An 18,006-nucleotide genomic window follows, 5' to 3' on the forward strand; every position below is an offset into this window, starting at 1 on the left:
ATCTTAGTGGCACCAGACCGATACAGTGTTATTCATTTCTCCTTGCTTGTGATTGATTGTGATGCACCTTAAAACTGAGTGTTCTTGTGTTTTCTGTTTTATTCCTCTTAACCTTTAAACCGCCACAACCAGCTATAGTCGTTTCCCAGTGCCATATGTGAGCACGCTGGAGCTGATCAGTCAGTGCCATACATTCGTTGAGCAGCCAGCTCATGACCACTGCCAGCCCCTTGTGAGCAGGGGGGCTAAATGCACCCCTAGAAGACACGGACGTTCCTCAAAAAACGCTGATTGACTACTTTCACATTGCTTCCTTACTGCTCCCCTATGATGTTTGTCTATTCTTTAATCGAGAACTAACTGCATACTGAGCTCATTTTACTTCTGAAAGAGACATGTTTGTTTGAAGTGTTTGAATAAAGTTCCTGTCTCTACAACCTCCTGTGTTTCTGTGCAATTCTGTGACCCAAGCGTGACACCCTGCAGCCTCGCTGTTTCTGGGATTCAGCCGCTGCACTAGACTAGCCTGCAAGCATCAGCGCTTACCTCTGTGTGCTTCAGTGCAGCCAGTTCAAGTGCAGTTGGCTCGGTGATTTACTGAATTTCATTCATTGCATCAGTTGCACCTTGTACATATTGTTCCAGTAGTTTTTTAAATAGTTTTTACAGTTCATTAGCAGTGTGTAAAATGATCAGTGTTGCAGTAATTGTGATGCTCTTTGCATTAAAAAAATGTGTTCCATTAAAATTTCACTTTTTCTTTGTGAATTGTGACATTTACTTAAAGTGCAGCAAAAAAGTATTTGGCATCCAAGGATGCATTAACCCCCAAGTACGAGGGATGTCTGGGTTCCGCGCGGAATTTTATCGTTTGTCGAGTGTCAGCCTGTCGAAACCTGTTCTGCTGTGTAGAGGGATTATTCAAGTGGTTGCATGTTTTTGTTCAGATGTTTTGCTCCCTCTCTTCCTTCAGAATGAACACGAGAAGCAAACGAACTGAGAGTGCGCAGCTGGCGCTAGCTGCGAAGCTCCCGACTCCGTGCGTGCGTGACTTTCGAGTGATGATTTTTTACGACTTTTCTGATGGTTTAATCAGCTCGGTGAAACGCACCATGTTTGCCATCTTTTTCAACATCGATGGCATTGTCGCGTCAATTCCGCTGATGGAGAAGAAGACTGTGACCTCTGAGTGGTACACCACTCAGTGCCTGCCTGACGTTTTTTCTGCGATGGCTAGAGGCCGGTCCAAGATCTTGCGAAGGCACTTTTTGCATCATGACAATGCTCCAGCCCACACGGCTAATGCGACGAAGCATTTCATTGAAGACAGTGGTGTCAACGTTTTGAACCCGCCACCCTACTCGCCTGATCTTGCACCATGTGACTTTTGGCTCTTCCCGAAGGTGACAGAACCCCTGCGAGGCCACAACTTCGAAACTCGAGAGGAACTGATTGCAGCTGTCAAAGAACAGCTGGACAACCTCCCAAAGACAGCCTTTCGCGAGTGTTTTGCGGCATGGGTCAGAAGAGCCCAAAAGTGCATTGATGTTGGCAGTGAATACTTGGAAAAAATTTAAAAAGGATCGAAGTACATGAGAAAAATAGAAAAAAAAATCCTTGGCTACTTATTTCGAGTGATTCCGTGCGGAACCCAGACAACCCTCGTATGTGGCAGTTTAAGGGTTAAAGCCCCAAGATGCCGTCAAAAGGCCCTGCACCATCTAAGGCTTCTGGCAATGAAAACGCGCTTGCATGAATTACAGTACATATAGCGGTAACATCGGTATTTTACATTCTAGCACTGCAGGAGACATAGCAGTACAGTATACAGGTTTACCTTTACATTCTTTATTTTTAGGTAATGTATTAAGCTGAGTTTGAAATTTAAATTAAAGTGTTTTGGGGGCATATTTAGGGTTTAAACTATAAAAATAGGCATTTTTTTTTTTAACTACATCCAAAATTCGCTGGTGCTCTATGAACATAACCCCCGCGAATTTTGGGGGTGTACTGTACATTTTAATCAGGCAATTATTAAAGGTTTCAAGATGGTGGAAATATTTTTAATAACAGCAGTAAGCAATTGTATAAATTATAATGATCCACTCTAAGGATGGTAAAGATACATCTTCAAGGTAAATTAAGTCCTTTAAAGTAATATAAAGACATTTAGTATTTGTATCATATAATGAAAGTTTTGGGATATTTGCAACAATTGAGTTTCAACAGGGTTTTCTTCATTTGTGCTATGACAACGGTGTAGTTCTGCACTCTCCTTGCTATAAAGTTACAAATAAAAAATCTAGAAATAAATTGCTAATTAATACCCCTTACTTGAACTATTAAAATCCACAGTGAAATAAATGTTTCCATTTCATACTCTGGACAGTCAAAAGCTATGAAAACATTCCCAGAAAATGCTGGAATGGAAGCAGAAAGAGCAGAAGGTGACGAATGTATTCCACTACATAATCTAAAAGGGTGCTGGGAACAAGACCTTTCAATGAGGATTTCAAACAATGAATAGAACAACACTCTTAGTTCAATATTTTTCATTAGTTTCTGTGAAATATGATCTAATTCATCTCAAGATGGTGCCTCACACACATCTTTCTTGACTATGACTATTCAAAATTACCTTGGTCAGGATCCTAATTATGAGTGATTTTATAAGGCACCTTCTCCATTCACTTGCTTTGCTTATTCCAACCTAACCCTAACCCTCTCTGTGTAGACCTGATTGGAATCACAATTATACCTGATCCACTTGCAGTACTATTTGGTATAATATTTGATGAGGCATAACTGCTTAAGGAACAATATGTGTTCTGTGACATGCTGTCCTGTCCAAAAAAAGATTCAAAAGTAAAGATAATCAGTCATGGACATTTTGAGCACTTCAATTTCTTTGAGTGATAACTTTAAATTTTCTTCTTTTATTCTTTGCATTTTGGAGTATCATACTTGTTTTGATTGAAATGTAGTATTGCATATCTCCCTATTATAAAAAAAAATCTTGGGAGGGAGACGAGACGTTATCTTCTCAGAAGACACTTTGACGTCACACAAGACAAGGCAGTGAGACAAAAGGACAGCTGCTGTACAGGCTTTTAAATGATCGACGCGCAGTGACAAGCAGAACATGTAGCTCGCCAGCAGCAAGACAGCAGCTGATCCGACCGCAACTCCTTAGCGTGCGTTCAGCAACCCCCCACTGACAACGCGAGCAGCATTATACGTCCCGCAAGAAAGAGATTTAACCACGCCTGGGGCAGGAAAAAGAGTAGATGACAAAGTAGAACGTCGTAAAGAATCCAAAAATGTTGGCACGGTACACATGCACAGCAGGTTAGAGAAAATAGAAGTACGAAAATTCCAAAGTCTCAAAAAAAGGATAGAAAAGATTGCACTAGCGCAAACAAACGGAAATTATTACTCAGTGAAATAACGGAACAATGAAAAGAGATCGAATATATTGTTCGGATTTAAACTTTAAGTCGGAGACTTGTAGATCGTCTAATTCGTGTTGCTAGTGAGAATTAAAAGATTCCAAAAACATTGTTGCGGTATGAAGTCCCGTGAGACGGAGACTTTTAATATGAGATTCTTTCAAGTCACGCCCTACTTACAACTATTTTCAAACAAGACCATGGTCATCTAACCTCAGTCGTGTGAATGCTTTTGGCAGACGCACTTCCTGTGCTCTTATAAATTTTGTCGGGACAATAATTTTATACGTTCTAGATGACACATCAACAATAAAGCGAAGAAGAAAGAGCATGGACAAACATTCAAGAAAGTCTTTTTAGTTATTAGAGAGAAAGAAACTATATTCACTCATAGGCAGTTATATGTTGCGTTGTCACGATGCAAGTCCAAGCAGGATCAAAATTCAATGCAATCTTGAAGAAAAGTTAATTCCAAATATTGTTTTCACAAAAGTTTGAAAGTAAAATAATGCATATGTAACAATTCCCATGAAAATAACAATCTCTTTAAATTGTATATCCGGTAAACCAAATCCAGGCGTGGGCAAGCGTAGTCTGCAGGGGGCAGAGCCCCCTAGTTTTACATATAAATAATTTACTCATTAAAATGTAATCCTTAAAATCATTACAATATATTAAAAATGAACTGCATTTGCTTTCAATATTTGTAAAGAGCTGGCTGAAGTGTCTGAAGCCATCTGAACCTGGCTCTTATGACATGCTAGTTGTCAAAAACAGAAGTATGCCAAGTACCAACGGTAATCTGATGGCTTGGTGTATTTATTTATATTGCTAAATGCAGTATTTAAAGAACAGATTGAAGTTTAAGTAGATTGAAATTTATTTTCTTTCACCTCATAAAATAATAAAATAAGGGGCCCCTTAAGCTATTATAACAAAACCTACCTCTCGTACTGTATGCCTAAAAAACACAAAAAAGTATAACAATTTGGATACTGTACATTTTATCTGAATAATAATGGTGGGCCAAAACGTATAAGATGTACTCAAAAGAGAGAGATTAAAAACGACACATTCTCTGTTACCGATTTTTGAGCAAGAGTAACCAATCTCTTTTACACCCTGAATATCAGTGTTTAGAATTACCATTAAATAAAGGTCATTAAATAAATAACATGTTCAAATGGATATATATATCAAATTAATATAAAGGGATAATATCAAACAATCTTGTTTCAAGTTGAAAACACAAATCCAAACAAAACCATGGACTCTGACAATGCACGTTTTGACTAAAAAAGAAAATGTCCATTAAAATCATACCTTTTGAATATCTGTAATATCTTTCAATTTAATTACTTTATTTTTCTTGGATGAACCAGACTTCGAGCTTTCAAAGCATAAATAACTAGGAAAAAAAAAATTACCTTTGTTTACATTTCAAAACAAGTACACATTAAAATAAACCAACTTGCATCTTATAAAATATACAGTATACTGGCCAAAGTAAAGACAGACTTTTCAGCTTTATTGTGAAAATCTGCACAACTATATTTGCTTGTCTAGGTGAAGTACTTCACAATTAACTCATATTTGTTCATTTTCATGCTCCTTATTCCTCATTGTTAAACAACACTTTCTTATTAACCATCACAAAAAAAGATCTATTTTAGACTAACTACTAACTTAAATTGTATTATCAATGGTTGTTGCTGCTTTATTTCCATATTAAACTACAGTTCCTTTTACTTCTAGATTTTGCTAGTTCTTTTTTTGGACTATTTAGGACAAAAACAACAGTAAAATCAAATACAAAATTAATTTTATCTGACTCAGGAGGCATGGCAAAGAAAGTTACAAATATAGTTTCTTTTCTGTACATTTGTATTTTAAAGGATTTTACGGAGGTGCTACATATTATGAACTGTGGTTAGATATCTTGATGCAACTCTCACAGTTACAAACTCTATTCATAAAGATAAGGATAAATGTATTATTTGGCTTCCCAAAAGCCTCATTGTTACTGACTTCACCAAAAGTTATAATGATGATTAAATAATGAATAGTCACATTTCTATGGTCATTAAACCAATAATATAATGGGGCTGTTGTAGCACAGTGCAAGTGCAGAAGCATCTCATTTGAGAATGACCAAGCAAGCTACTTTTCCAGCATTAAGAAACTGCTGAGGAGATTTTCATATAACTTAGCTTTAGGAGAAAACTAAACAAAGCTAAGTGAAAATAAATTCAAAAAGCTGACTGACAGTAGGTCTAGCAGTTATCCAACAGTACTTCTCAGCATTTCTGAACTTTACTGGGATCACAACCAGACAGTTGAAGATGAATTTAAGTGCAAGTTCCACCTGTAATGTACCAGATGAGGGCATATTTATATATGGTACAAATATACTGTACAAATATGGTACAGCCAATGGTACAAATACCTTTACTTGTATAGATAACTTACATTTTGTGGAAAAAAATGGGGCTTTGGAGGAACATGTAAGGACCTTGAAAGTGATAAGGCAAACTTAAAATTGAATAACCTTTATTCGTTTAGGTAAATTGGACATTACTGATTCAACTTCAGTCTCTCCAGGCACTACCTTATGCACTACATGGCCAAAGGTTACATTGGTAACTTTGAGACAAAAGGTGCAACAAGTCAAAATTTGGAAACATAACTACTATGGAGCACTTAATATAATGTCTGTTGAAGATTTTTATAATTCCAAATTATGTTCTGTTAAACTGGCTTGAAAATAATGGGTTTTCAGGAAATGTGTTGTTTAGTTCATATTTATCAAATCAATTTAATTATGTACATAAATGTTTCAGTATTACAGTGACGATCTCCAGAAGTTAGATATGATGCCCCATAGAACTCAGTAATCGGACCATTACAATTTTCACTTTACACGTATCTACATGTAGATATCATTAGAAAACATAATATTCACTTCCATTCATATACAGATGGTACTCAGCTGTAACTTTCCTTCTGATCAAAATATATTTGTTAATTGATTGTGCCACTTACTTTAAAGAGTGTATAAATGGTAACAGCTTATTTTTGTTTTTAGATACAGAAAAACAAATATTACTTGGGAAGGGGGTTGATTAGCTATTTTTTTTTTTAGCTTTTCTGTTTATCATGTGTATAAAAATGTAAGTATAATAATTACGAACTGAGCCTGCTTCATTACACTCTCTTCTTTGTAATCCTACAATGGCCCTTGCAAGCAGTTCAAATCCCCATCAGAAAGACATTAGAAATACTAAGGTGCCTTGGAATCAAACAAAAAATCCCAAGTATGAAAGGATTCTACCTTCTTATTGGACTGCACATCACAAACTTACTGTATATAATAGTATACAATCATCAAATTGGGGGGTTGCCAGTATACCCTTACATTTTATGAGATGCTGCTAACTAGAGTTTTTTTTTCTCTCCTCTGTTGCTAGGCTCAAAATATCTTATCCCAATAGCACTAATGGACATGTTAGGATCCATTTACGTCAAATCAGTTTGAAATTGAAGTGTTTTACTTTTATGAATTATTGATCAATCATCCAAACATAAACTGCAACATATAAACATGACATAAATTCATATATATTAAATATATATGGCGCAGCGGTAGTGCTGCTGCCTCGCAGTTAGGAGACCCGGGTTCAATTCCTGGGTCCTCCCTGTGTGGAGTTTGCATGGTCTCCCCATGTCTGCGTGGATTTCCTCTGGGCGCTCCGGTTTCCTCCCACAGTCCAAAAGACATGCAGGTTAGGTGGATTGATGATTCTAAATTGGCCCTAGTGTGTGCTTGGTGTGTGGGTGTGTTTGTGTGTGTCCTGCGGTGGGTTGGCACCGTGCCCGGGATTGGTTCCTGCCTTGTGCCCTGTGTTGGCTGGGATTGGCTCCAGCAGACCCCCGTGACCCTGTGTTCAGATTCAGCAGGTTGGAAAATGGATGGATGGAAGACAGAAAGACAGGAATGTCTTTGATTGAAAGAAATTTCAGTTAATGTGAAAACTTCCTCTGTTTATTTGCAAAACTGAACATATTTAATACTCATTAACCCATACAGCTACAATATACTGCAAGAGAGTACAAACAACCACCACCATGAAACATCTTTATATTCAGTACATTGGCATAGAGGTGCAGCTTGGCTTTTAAATTTGGAAGGCATGAGTGAAAACATTTTTAAAACATTGTGCTCTCAGCCAATCTACATATTACTCACAACTGTTGATGCCTAATACTAAATTGTCATTCAGCACACTAAGACATAGGAGGATAAATCGCCTTTTTATATTATATCTATATAGTTTTGGGTTATGTAACATGCCGCAATTACAAAAGAACTTCTTCCTACCAGGAAGCTAGAGCCCCCTGCTGGATACATAGTCATGCCATGCTGCTGCTCAGAGTTTCATGTGGTGACTCTCTATACCCCACCCCCATTTGATCAAATGTTACTGTTCTGCTCTGGTGTTTTGAGTGTGCCTCTTTTTGACTTACATGCCAAAAATGGGCTGTTTAGGTTGATTAGACAATCTATAATGGCTCCTGTGAGAATGGTGTTAAGTGTATGTGTGTGCCCTGTCCTGCGAAATATAACCAACTGAAATACTTGTTTTGAGAAATTGTTTAGGTGCAAAAGACCATATGTTTCCAAAATGGACACCAAATGTTTCCAAAAGGGAGGGATCCTTATGTCAAACAGTATAACTTTGCAATGCTATGGGATATGACTTCTAAACTGAGAATAATAACGACTGACAGATTAAGGCACAAAGGGAAACTGATTCCAGGGTTGTGCATCATAAAATGTCTTGGATATGTATTGTAAAATTTGTTTTTATGGAAAGAAAAAACAGAATTGGCTGTGCTTTATTTAGTTGATATTGTGAAACAAAGGTTTTTATTTATATAAAGGCTATTTTAAAAATTTGGAGTGTTATACTCTATTACTCTTAAGCCATTTTCAGCTCCTTAATCACATAACTTAGTAATTTAGGCTGAATGATGTCAAAAACTCCTTAGGGCATAAGCTATATTGTTAAATTAAACTGACTATTAAAACCAATTTTACCAATTTCAGTAAACTGAAACAATGTACTTTGTCTCTTTTCCTTCTTATCTCAGTTGGTCTAGTGAAACATGGTGTTTATATATTGTATTATTAATACTGCTATGAAAATGGAGCTCATTCATACCTGTTGTATTCGTTGCTTGTCTGTTACCTTAAACCTCTGTGCAAATAATTTAAGAGAAAAACTAAAGACAGTAGAATTATATGCTGCATTGAGTTTTCAAGCAACGAATCAAGAAGAGGGCTACAAAAAATTGAATGGAATACAATGAAAAATGTTTTAGGTAATTCCAAAGGTTGAGCTGGAGAATTTTGTTAAGGCCAGGGATTCCAGTTTGTTCAGCTCAGAAAATAATCATGCTTCAGAAAGATTAATACATATTGGGAATATATTCATTGAATCTTCTATTTATATGGCCAAAAATGCATGTATTTTTGAAAGATAGAATAATAAGGCAAAACGCAAATAAAATTAAATACCTAAGTAAAAATTCTCTTTCAAAATGTATAAAATTGATTCTGAATGAAGAGCCAGGGTGCTTGTTTAGAAATGGCATTTACACTGGTTTCGCTATGTTTCTGGGAGAAAAAAAAAGCAAAGAGAATCTTGAACATTCTTATATGTTCAACTATTGTAAGAATCACAAAGATGCCCTATCAAGCTTAATACTTTGTAAACAAAAAACTGGTGATTTTTTGAAATCTAGACAAAATAAATAAATGCACAAAAAAAACAGCTATGGGCAGAAAAACACAGATACTTGCAATACACCCATGGCTATAGTAAAAGAGGCACATGAAGTTCAGTCAGTGGTCAAAGAGGGTTAAAAATGTGAACAAATAAAGTTGATTAACAGAGTCAATATCAACAAAAACATTTTATATATGGCACAAATGCTGCTGATTTTGGTAGTGCTTTTTTACTTCTTTACTAGTGACTATCTATAAAATCTGCTGGAAATCAGTGGAATTGGCACTTATTCTTATTTGAGATGTTCTGCAAGTAAAACAATGGACCAGAGACAATTTAATTGCATTACTTTTACCGCATACCTTCTTGCTTCAGAAAATTCTACTTACAGTACAGTAACAAACCTTGGGAAAGGTATCAGGTAAAGAAATTAACAATGATCTACTAGATTTACTTGATGCACAAGTTTTATACTTTAACATCTGTGTCTGATCATCAATTGTTCATATAATGGAAATGTCCAACCATTTAGCATAAAGAATTGTCTAGGTTATATTGCCCTGAAAGAGGCAGATTAGACACCATTTCTCTTTTATATAGTAGCTCTATATCTGCAAATTAAGATAACATCCTATAAATGTGCACATAAATTATGCAGCTATTCCTAAACACACTGCAGAGAATACATTATTTGTTTTATAGGGATTATGACATGGGCACAATTTGACAGAAATGTACAAGCGAATAAAGCAGAATTATCATCAATAGATCCAAACAACTGAATAATCTCAACATTATTTATTTTGCCTTGATTATTACAAAATATTAAAATAAAGTCTAAACATGTTTTCTTTCTCACTGGTACTTTTGACATACTGAGTTAAAAGAATATAACTTACACCAGGAAAGATGAATAGTTGGCAGGAAAAATACTATGATAAAAGGGATCCCTGAAGTAAATAAAACTGCATTAAAATACTGAGCAAAATGGAATGTAATGTTGGATAAAGTCAAAGAGAAAGCAGATGCTCTAATCATCCTTATGGCTATTCCTATGTTAAAGTCTTGTCAAGGTGGCGTCTGTGAATCTACGATCAACACTTTTGCCATTTATTACTTAATACTGCAATATTAATTGGGAATTTTACATGAACATTCCAGCATTTATATACATTTTGCAGTTCATTCTCATAGCATTACAAGAAGATTGACAGTTTTAGTTAATTTCCTTACTTTTCTGTTACATAAAGTATTCCATTGCGAATGTAGTCAGTTGGCATCTTTCTGTCCCGGTTAATTAAGCAGCAGCGCCAGCCATTTTCACATGCTTAAAAAAATAAAATTATATTAAAACCATCTTAAAATGAAAAAATACAGAACAAAAAATATTATATTTTATGCTCCCAAAAACATAAGACATTAGAACAGCAAATCAGTTATCACAAACAGTATCACAAACACAAGACAACAGCTTTTATTGGTTAAAATCCAGTTGAAGTTATTCAGGCTCTGTTCCAGTGTACGAGGTACACTATGTAAAAGATACATACAGTCATTTCTCATTATCCACAGGGGTTATGTTCCTAAAAAACCCTGCAGACACAGAAAATGTAGATAATGAAGCATTTATCCTATGGGGAAAAATAGGGTTAGATTCCAGCAGGATGCCTGCCTCCTGTTCTTCCCACTTAAGGCGAGATAATGATCCATCCACTTTTTCACCTACAGATGTCTTGTTATGACTTTTACTTTCTCAGTTGTCAAGTTAGATTATCTTCTGTGTACTTTGCCAGAGGCTGTGATCATCCACAATGAGGCTGATCAAAGAATGTCACTAAACCATCCAATCTGTAGCTGCAACAGGCAGTGTATACAAAGGTCAGGGACTTCGATGGTGGGTATACATAGGTTGATCCATTCGGTGTACCACATGTGCAGTCTCAAACATGTAAGAGCATCACAGACTTGTTACTGGTCAATCTCACTTGCAATAGGCTTCTTGGTAGGAGTGTGCAATATGTATCATCTACAATAATATCATATTTGTTGCTGTAATGATGTGTGAGCTACAATTATTGAGCATGTCACTCACGTTCAAAAAACAATCAAAAACTCACCTTGAGAGTCCATGCATTCATTGTCATGTAATCTCACTGTTATGTCATCTAACAGAATAGACTACTGCATGTGCACAAACTATGAACATAGGCATTCATGGTCAGCACACCACAAGTCAAGCTGGCATATCTACCTAAAAATAAGCGCCAGGAGATAAAACCGCCTTGAAAATCTATCTTATTAGATTTAATTGGAAGACGTGGATCATCCTCACTCGTGTGGAGGTGGTTTGGTTTTAAAAAATCTGCAAGCTATGTCGGAAATCAGTTGCCATTAAAGACAGCTCAACAACTATCTTGTTTCACCATCTGCAAACTGACCACTGCACAGAGTATGTAGAATACTAAAAGCTCCAGGAGTCAGCTGTCCATGATGGGTATAAATCACCCAAGTTATAAGCACAAAAACACCCTTGGCAAACTTCGGAATCATTCTGGAAAAAAGTGCCATACAACAAGAAAAGCAATGGATGGCATGACATAATAAATGTCGTTATCAATTACATTGCAAAATATATGGTGTCAGTTCAAGCAGTTCAGAGGTGTGGTTTCAAACAACTTTTGAATAATTTAGACATAAGATACACACTGCCTGGCTGAAGATATTTCAGTCAAACAAGCTCTGCCTAAACTGTATGATTCATGTCACCAAACTCCGACGCATAAACTACAGAAGGTTTCAGATTTTGCCACAATGGATTTATGGTCAAGCCGAACATCTGAGCCATACATCTCCTATCTCTTTGACAGTGCATTTCATCGATGAAACCTGGCAACTGAAAAGCTACTGTTTGCAAAAATCCTACCTCCCAGAAGATCACACAGGTTACATTATTGTGCAAGGTCTGAAAGATGCACTGGCATCATGGTTGCTGCGAAAAGACCATGTGGTTTGCATGACAACAGATAGCAAGGCTAATACTGTCAGTGCACTATGGATTAACAACTGGAAGAGGCTGTATTATTTTTGGAAATAGGGTTCATAATGCCATTGGTGAGTAATTTGGGTTCCTCTATAAAATGCATTTTAAGTGAAATTGATCTAGCATGGAGCCCAGTAGGTGTCAGGCAAAAAAAATCCACTTGAATGAATTGGTAATCTGTTCAGACAAATTATTAATTTGCTCGAAAGAAGCTGGAGCAGGTGATGACACAAGGGAAGTAGCAAAAAAAAACCAAAAAAAAAACCACAGAAATTCAGAGAAGACATGTCTCTTCACACTGCCATTGAAAAAGAGATCAAGAGCTACTTGATGATACTTAAGGTGGACAGTAATGTAAATGCACTTCAGTACATTTACCAAATTGGAAAAACTTACAAAAAAGTACCTGTGCATCCCTGCCTCATGCAGTAATTCTGAGAGGGTTTCAGCACTGGAGGAAAAGTTGTAACATATAATTGTGCTGCTCTGGAGTCAGATGCTGTGTATGGACTGGTATTTTTGTCACACAACTTGGAAGTTTCCTCAGTAGAGTTTCACAATGGTTTTATATTATTGTTATATCTTTGTGCAATATTGGACAGAACTTGAAGTTAATAATTTGTTTAAAATTATATAGGTTTGGGTTTTTTGTATATTTGTGCAATATATTACAGAAAGTGTTTACAAATGCTTTTTTTGCCTTTGCAGTATTTGACAGAACTTTGGATTTTTACACTATAGTACAGTATGTTAGATTTTTATTCCTGCTTGTAAGCTGCACAATTCACCTTACAACAGGGCAGTTTATGTTTATCCAGACTGTAATGCTCATGCCCTGCAGTTAAATTATGGTCATATTTTATTCCCTTTGGATTCATAATCTTTTTACATTAAGTACACTCATTATAATAGTTTTGTTGGTCTTAGTGCCATTTCTTGCATAAATCCTATAGGTCACTTTGAAATGGTTTACTCATACTTGCACTGTTTGATCTCAGTAATACTATGGCAATTTTAACGTTCTTGTGTTATTTTATTTCAGTTTTATGTAAATAGATAAGACCTGTTTTCCTTAATTGTTGTTTCCATTAATCTCATTAGTAAGCTACAATTAGTATCCTATTAACAAGAACAAGCTAGATCAATGAGACTTTTACAAACACATTTTTAAAAGATGCAAAATACTGTCTAATTATCATTATCGTCAAAGTCCCAGAAAATAAAGAGGTATAATTTTTTTTTGCCAATATTGCACACTACTACCTCTGAATTTTTTTTCTCTGCTCCCTATGGTTGCAAATACAACTCATCTGAAGTCCATTCCTGCCTCATCCAGCAGCCAAGACCTTATCCATTAACAGATGTGATTAGACAGCAGATGTTGTAAAATGGGTTACACTTTTATAATAGTAGATAACTGGATCTGTCAGAATGGAATCCAAGGATAGTGAGGATTTACAATATCTATGATGTTAATTGAGTGTATATGTATAGTTTCTGCAAGCCCATTTCCAATGCATTGCTTCTGAATTTAACAAGTCAAAAACACATACAAAACAAACTTGTACAGTAAGATGGAGCTAAAACAACAAATAGTCATAACTTTTTAAAACCTTTTTACTTGCTTAACTCTATGCCAATCAGACACAAGTTATAATCTCCTAAATTTATTATCTACTATAAAATTTATTATAGATGACATAATAGTGGAGTGGTTTGTTTTTGCTGCACCTAACGTCAGGATATTTTACATTCAAATCCAAGACCAATAACAGCAGGTATGGAGTTTCACATTTTCACTACGCATGTATTGGTTTCATTCCCACATGCTCAAGACAAGAGAGTTACGTAATTTATCATGGTGTGAGTAAGGGCTAGTGTGTGCTTTGGTGTGGCCTACAATAAACTACCAAACCATAAAAGTGTTGGTTCCTGCCTTTAGTCCAGTACTGTAGGGGTAGGGTCAATCAGCCTGTGACTCTACAAATGGCCAAAATTTTAAAAAAAAAAAAAAAATGGACAGATGAATGAGCTTTTTAATATCTTAGTTTTGTCATTTATATTGATAAACACCGGTAAAAACTTAAATTGCCAATCCATCTATTACCTTTCTTAGGCTGTTTCACCCATGACAAGATGACAAGGAGAACACGGCATGGAATTAATTACTTTACTTGGAAAAGCTACATGATCTTGAGAAACTGAAAAGGCAATATGATAACAAAAAGACAATAGAAAAAAAACTGATAGACAGTAATGATATATTAGGTGATTTTATGTACCTGGCAGAGGACGCTCATTTTCTGACAAGTTAAATATTTCATGAAAACTGCCTTTTTTGGTGCTATGTGACCTGCCCCCTTCTTCTTCCCTACTAATACCAGTAGGGGTGGGTGTTCCAAGACTTGATCTTGTAACAACAGGCTGGATCTGTAAATAAGAAAGAGGGACACAAAATAACATAACAGTTGTTTCAGAATTCAAGGAATCAGCTTCTTCCTTCAACAGTTTCTTATAAATTACTGTTGGAATCAGTAATTCACACTAAGCACAACCGGATTATTTGGATGAACTAGCATTTAAAAATAAGCAGCACTAGGGAAGTAAGTATCTTAAATATGTCTTAGATATAATAAGATACCAAAAACAACTCAGTCCATTCATCAGCTAAATTTTCCTATTTATTTTTTTCCTCAGGTCATAGGAAAATGAAACAACCACTACAAGGTGGATATCAGCCCGTATGTGAAGATACTTTTTCATAAGCAGCTGTCATCTAGTCCTTTCCCTAGGGGGAAAACCGTGCAGACTCCAAAAAGATGGTAGCTCAGCTAAGAAAGAAATTTCTGCTCTAAGTTGAGAACCAGACAAAGAAATACATTATTGCATGCTTAAAGTTTAAAAATTCACTAAAAATTGAATAACAACAAATTCTGATATACAGTGCATCCAGAAAGTATTCACAGCGCATCACTTTTTCCACATTTTGTTATGTTACAGCCTTATTCCAAAATGGCTTAAATTCATTTTTTTCCTCAGAATTCTACACACAACACCCCATAATGACAACGTGAAAAAAGTTTACTTGAGGTTTTTGCAAATTTATTAAAAATAAACAACCTGAGAAATCACATGTACATAAGTATTCACAGCCTTTGCTCAATACTTTGTCAATGCACCTTTGGCAGCAATTACAGCCTCAAGTCTTTTTGAATATGATGCCACAAGCTTGGCACACCTATCCTTGGCCAGTTTCGCCCCATTTCTCTTTGCAGCACCTCTCAACCTCCATCAGGTGTGATGGGAAGCGTCGGTGCACAGCCATTTTAAGATCTCTCCAGATATGTTCAATTGGATTCAAGTCTGGGCCACTCAAGGACATTCACAGAGTTGTCCTGAAGCCACTCTTTAAATATCTTGGCTGTGTGCTTAGGGTCATTGTCCTGCTAAAAGATGAACCGTCGCCCCAATCTAAGGTCAAGAGCGCTCTGGAGCAGGTTTTCATCCAGGATGTCGCTGTACATTGCTGCAGTCATCTTTCCCTTTATCCTGACTAGTCTCCCAGTCCCTGCCGTTGAAAAACATCCCCACAGCATGACGCTGCCACCACCATGCTTCACTGTAGGGATGGTATTGGCCTGGTGATGAGCGGTGCCTGGTTTCCTCCAAACGTGACGCCTGGCATTCACACAAAAGAGTTCAATCTTTGTCTCATCAGACCAGAGAATTTTCTTTCTCATGGTCTGAGAGTCCTTCAGGTGCCTTTTGGCAAACTCCAGGCGGGCTGCCATGTGCCTTTTACTAAGGAGTGGCTTCCGTTTGGCCACTCTACCATACAGGCCTGATTGGTGGATTGCTGCAGAGATGGTTGTCTTTCTGGAAGGTTCTCCTCTCTCCACAGAGGACTTCTGGAGCTCTGACAGAGTGACCATCGGATCTTGGTCACCTCCCTGACTAAGGCCCTTCTCCCCCGATCGCTCAGTTTAGATGACCGGCCAGCTCTAGGAAGAGTCCTGGTAGTTTCGAACTTCTTCCACTTATGGATGATGGAGACCACTGTGCTCATTGGGACCTTCAAAGCAGCAGAACTTTTTCTGTAACTTTCCCCAGATTTGTGCCTCGAGACAATCCTGTCTCGGAGGTCTACAGACAATTCCTTTGACTTCATGCTTGGTTTGTGCTCTGACATGAACTGTCAACTGTGGGACCTTATATAGACAGGTGGGTGCCTTTCCAAATCATGTCCAGTCAACTGAATTTACCACAGGTGGACTCCAATTAAGCTGCAGAAACATCTCAAGGATGATCGGGGGAAACAGGATGCACCTGAGCAAAATTTTGAGCTTCATGGCAAAGGCTGTGAATACTTACGTAAAGGTGATTTCTTAGTTTTTTTATTTTTAAAAAATTAGCAAAAACCTCAAGTAAACTTTTTTCACGTTGTCATTATGGGGTGTTGTGTGTAGAAGTCTGAGGAAAAAAATGAATGTAATCCATTTTGGAATAAGGCTGTAACATAACAAAATGTGGAAAAAGTAAGGCGCTGTGAATACTTTCCGAATGCACTGTATAATGTACAACAGGAAAGTCAAATTAGCCAAAAAATAAGGTTTGAATATTCAAATTAAAAATAAGTAAATATTTGAATATATTCAAACATAGGTTAGCGATTCAAGGCATTACATGTATGGCTGTATGTGCCTTTTCAATATTTTAACATTATGGTTAGAGGCTACAGTCCATGGCCACAGTAAGAACAAACACCAACAGCAAAACAGTAAAAAAAATCTTACTGGTGCTCAGTCAAATGTTATATTAATATAAGAGGCCATCAAAATCCCGAGCAGCTGCACCCTATAAAAATTGAAGCATCAGTCTAGTGCTGACAGCTCGATGCATAAGTTTAAGCCACTCAGTCTGTCTAATATGAAAGCACAATCTTATCCCTCGCTTCTGTCATTAAACTCTGAGCCCCACCCCAACCCTGCTTCTAATTCTCACATACCATTCCTTACAGCAGCAAGACACACCACGATGAGTTTATAGCACAGGACACAAGCTGAGTGCTACAAACAGAAACAAGCAACATTTTCAGGACCAATTCACAGTGTCGCCAGGTCCTGGGAATATTTCTAGTCCAATGATACCTGAACACCTGCCTAATTATACTGTGGACTAGCTTAATAAATGACACAATTGACCTCTGTATCCTCCTTAGCGGTTTACTGCTGTCAACCTCCAGGTCCCCCTTAGAGTTTTGGTACTGTCAATGTCCTTTAACCTTACAGCCTTGTTGTTACCAAAGTACTTACCTTGATGTTTTGCTACAGTTGATGTCCTTAGGGTCTGTTCCACTTGAAGTGTGACTCAACAGAGGTCTAGGTGGGTAGCGCGTACCCTTTAAATCTATACACTGGTAAATAAAAATCTTTAAGCTCAACTCTTTCAAAAATGTCCCAATTTGGCATGAAAATTGCACATCTGGCAACCCAGGCAGTTGATTTACAGATGCACCAGCAAGTTTATAAAAAAAAAAAAAAATCAAAAATCAGGCAAGGCTGATGAAGTTAACAGAGATTATGGAGAAAAATATGGAGTATAGCAAATATTTGACATCTAGTTATCCTATGAGCATGTTCAATTCTACATCATCATCAATTTAAAAAAATAATATATATACTGTATGTTGCAGAACCATATGGGCCACACAACAGTCAAAAGCACAGTC

General features: G+C 36.8%; 1 protein-coding gene across 4 annotated transcripts in view; it reads right to left on the minus strand.

The window, feature by feature from the left end:
* LOC114659567 (GRAM domain-containing protein 4-like) overlaps window positions 1–18,006 on the minus strand; it is a 369,958-nt gene that overhangs the window by 8,929 nt on the left and 343,023 nt on the right. For all 4 annotated transcript variants that reach the window (XM_051935142.1, XM_051935146.1, XM_028812132.2 and 1 more), the window contains 3 exons: window positions 14,561–14,708; window positions 10,472–10,565; window positions 4,773–4,857 (listed from right to left, as the gene is read on the minus strand). In XM_051935142.1, the coding sequence (XP_051791102.1) occupies window positions 4,773–4,857; window positions 10,472–10,565; window positions 14,561–14,708 (327 nt within the window). The remainder of the gene's footprint in view (window positions 1–4,772; window positions 4,858–10,471; window positions 10,566–14,560; window positions 14,709–18,006) is intronic.

The sequence above is a fragment of the Erpetoichthys calabaricus genome, chromosome 1 (genome assembly GCF_900747795.2).
Source record: "Erpetoichthys calabaricus chromosome 1, fErpCal1.3, whole genome shotgun sequence".
In the NCBI taxonomy this organism is placed as follows: domain Eukaryota; kingdom Metazoa; phylum Chordata; class Cladistia; order Polypteriformes; family Polypteridae; genus Erpetoichthys; species Erpetoichthys calabaricus.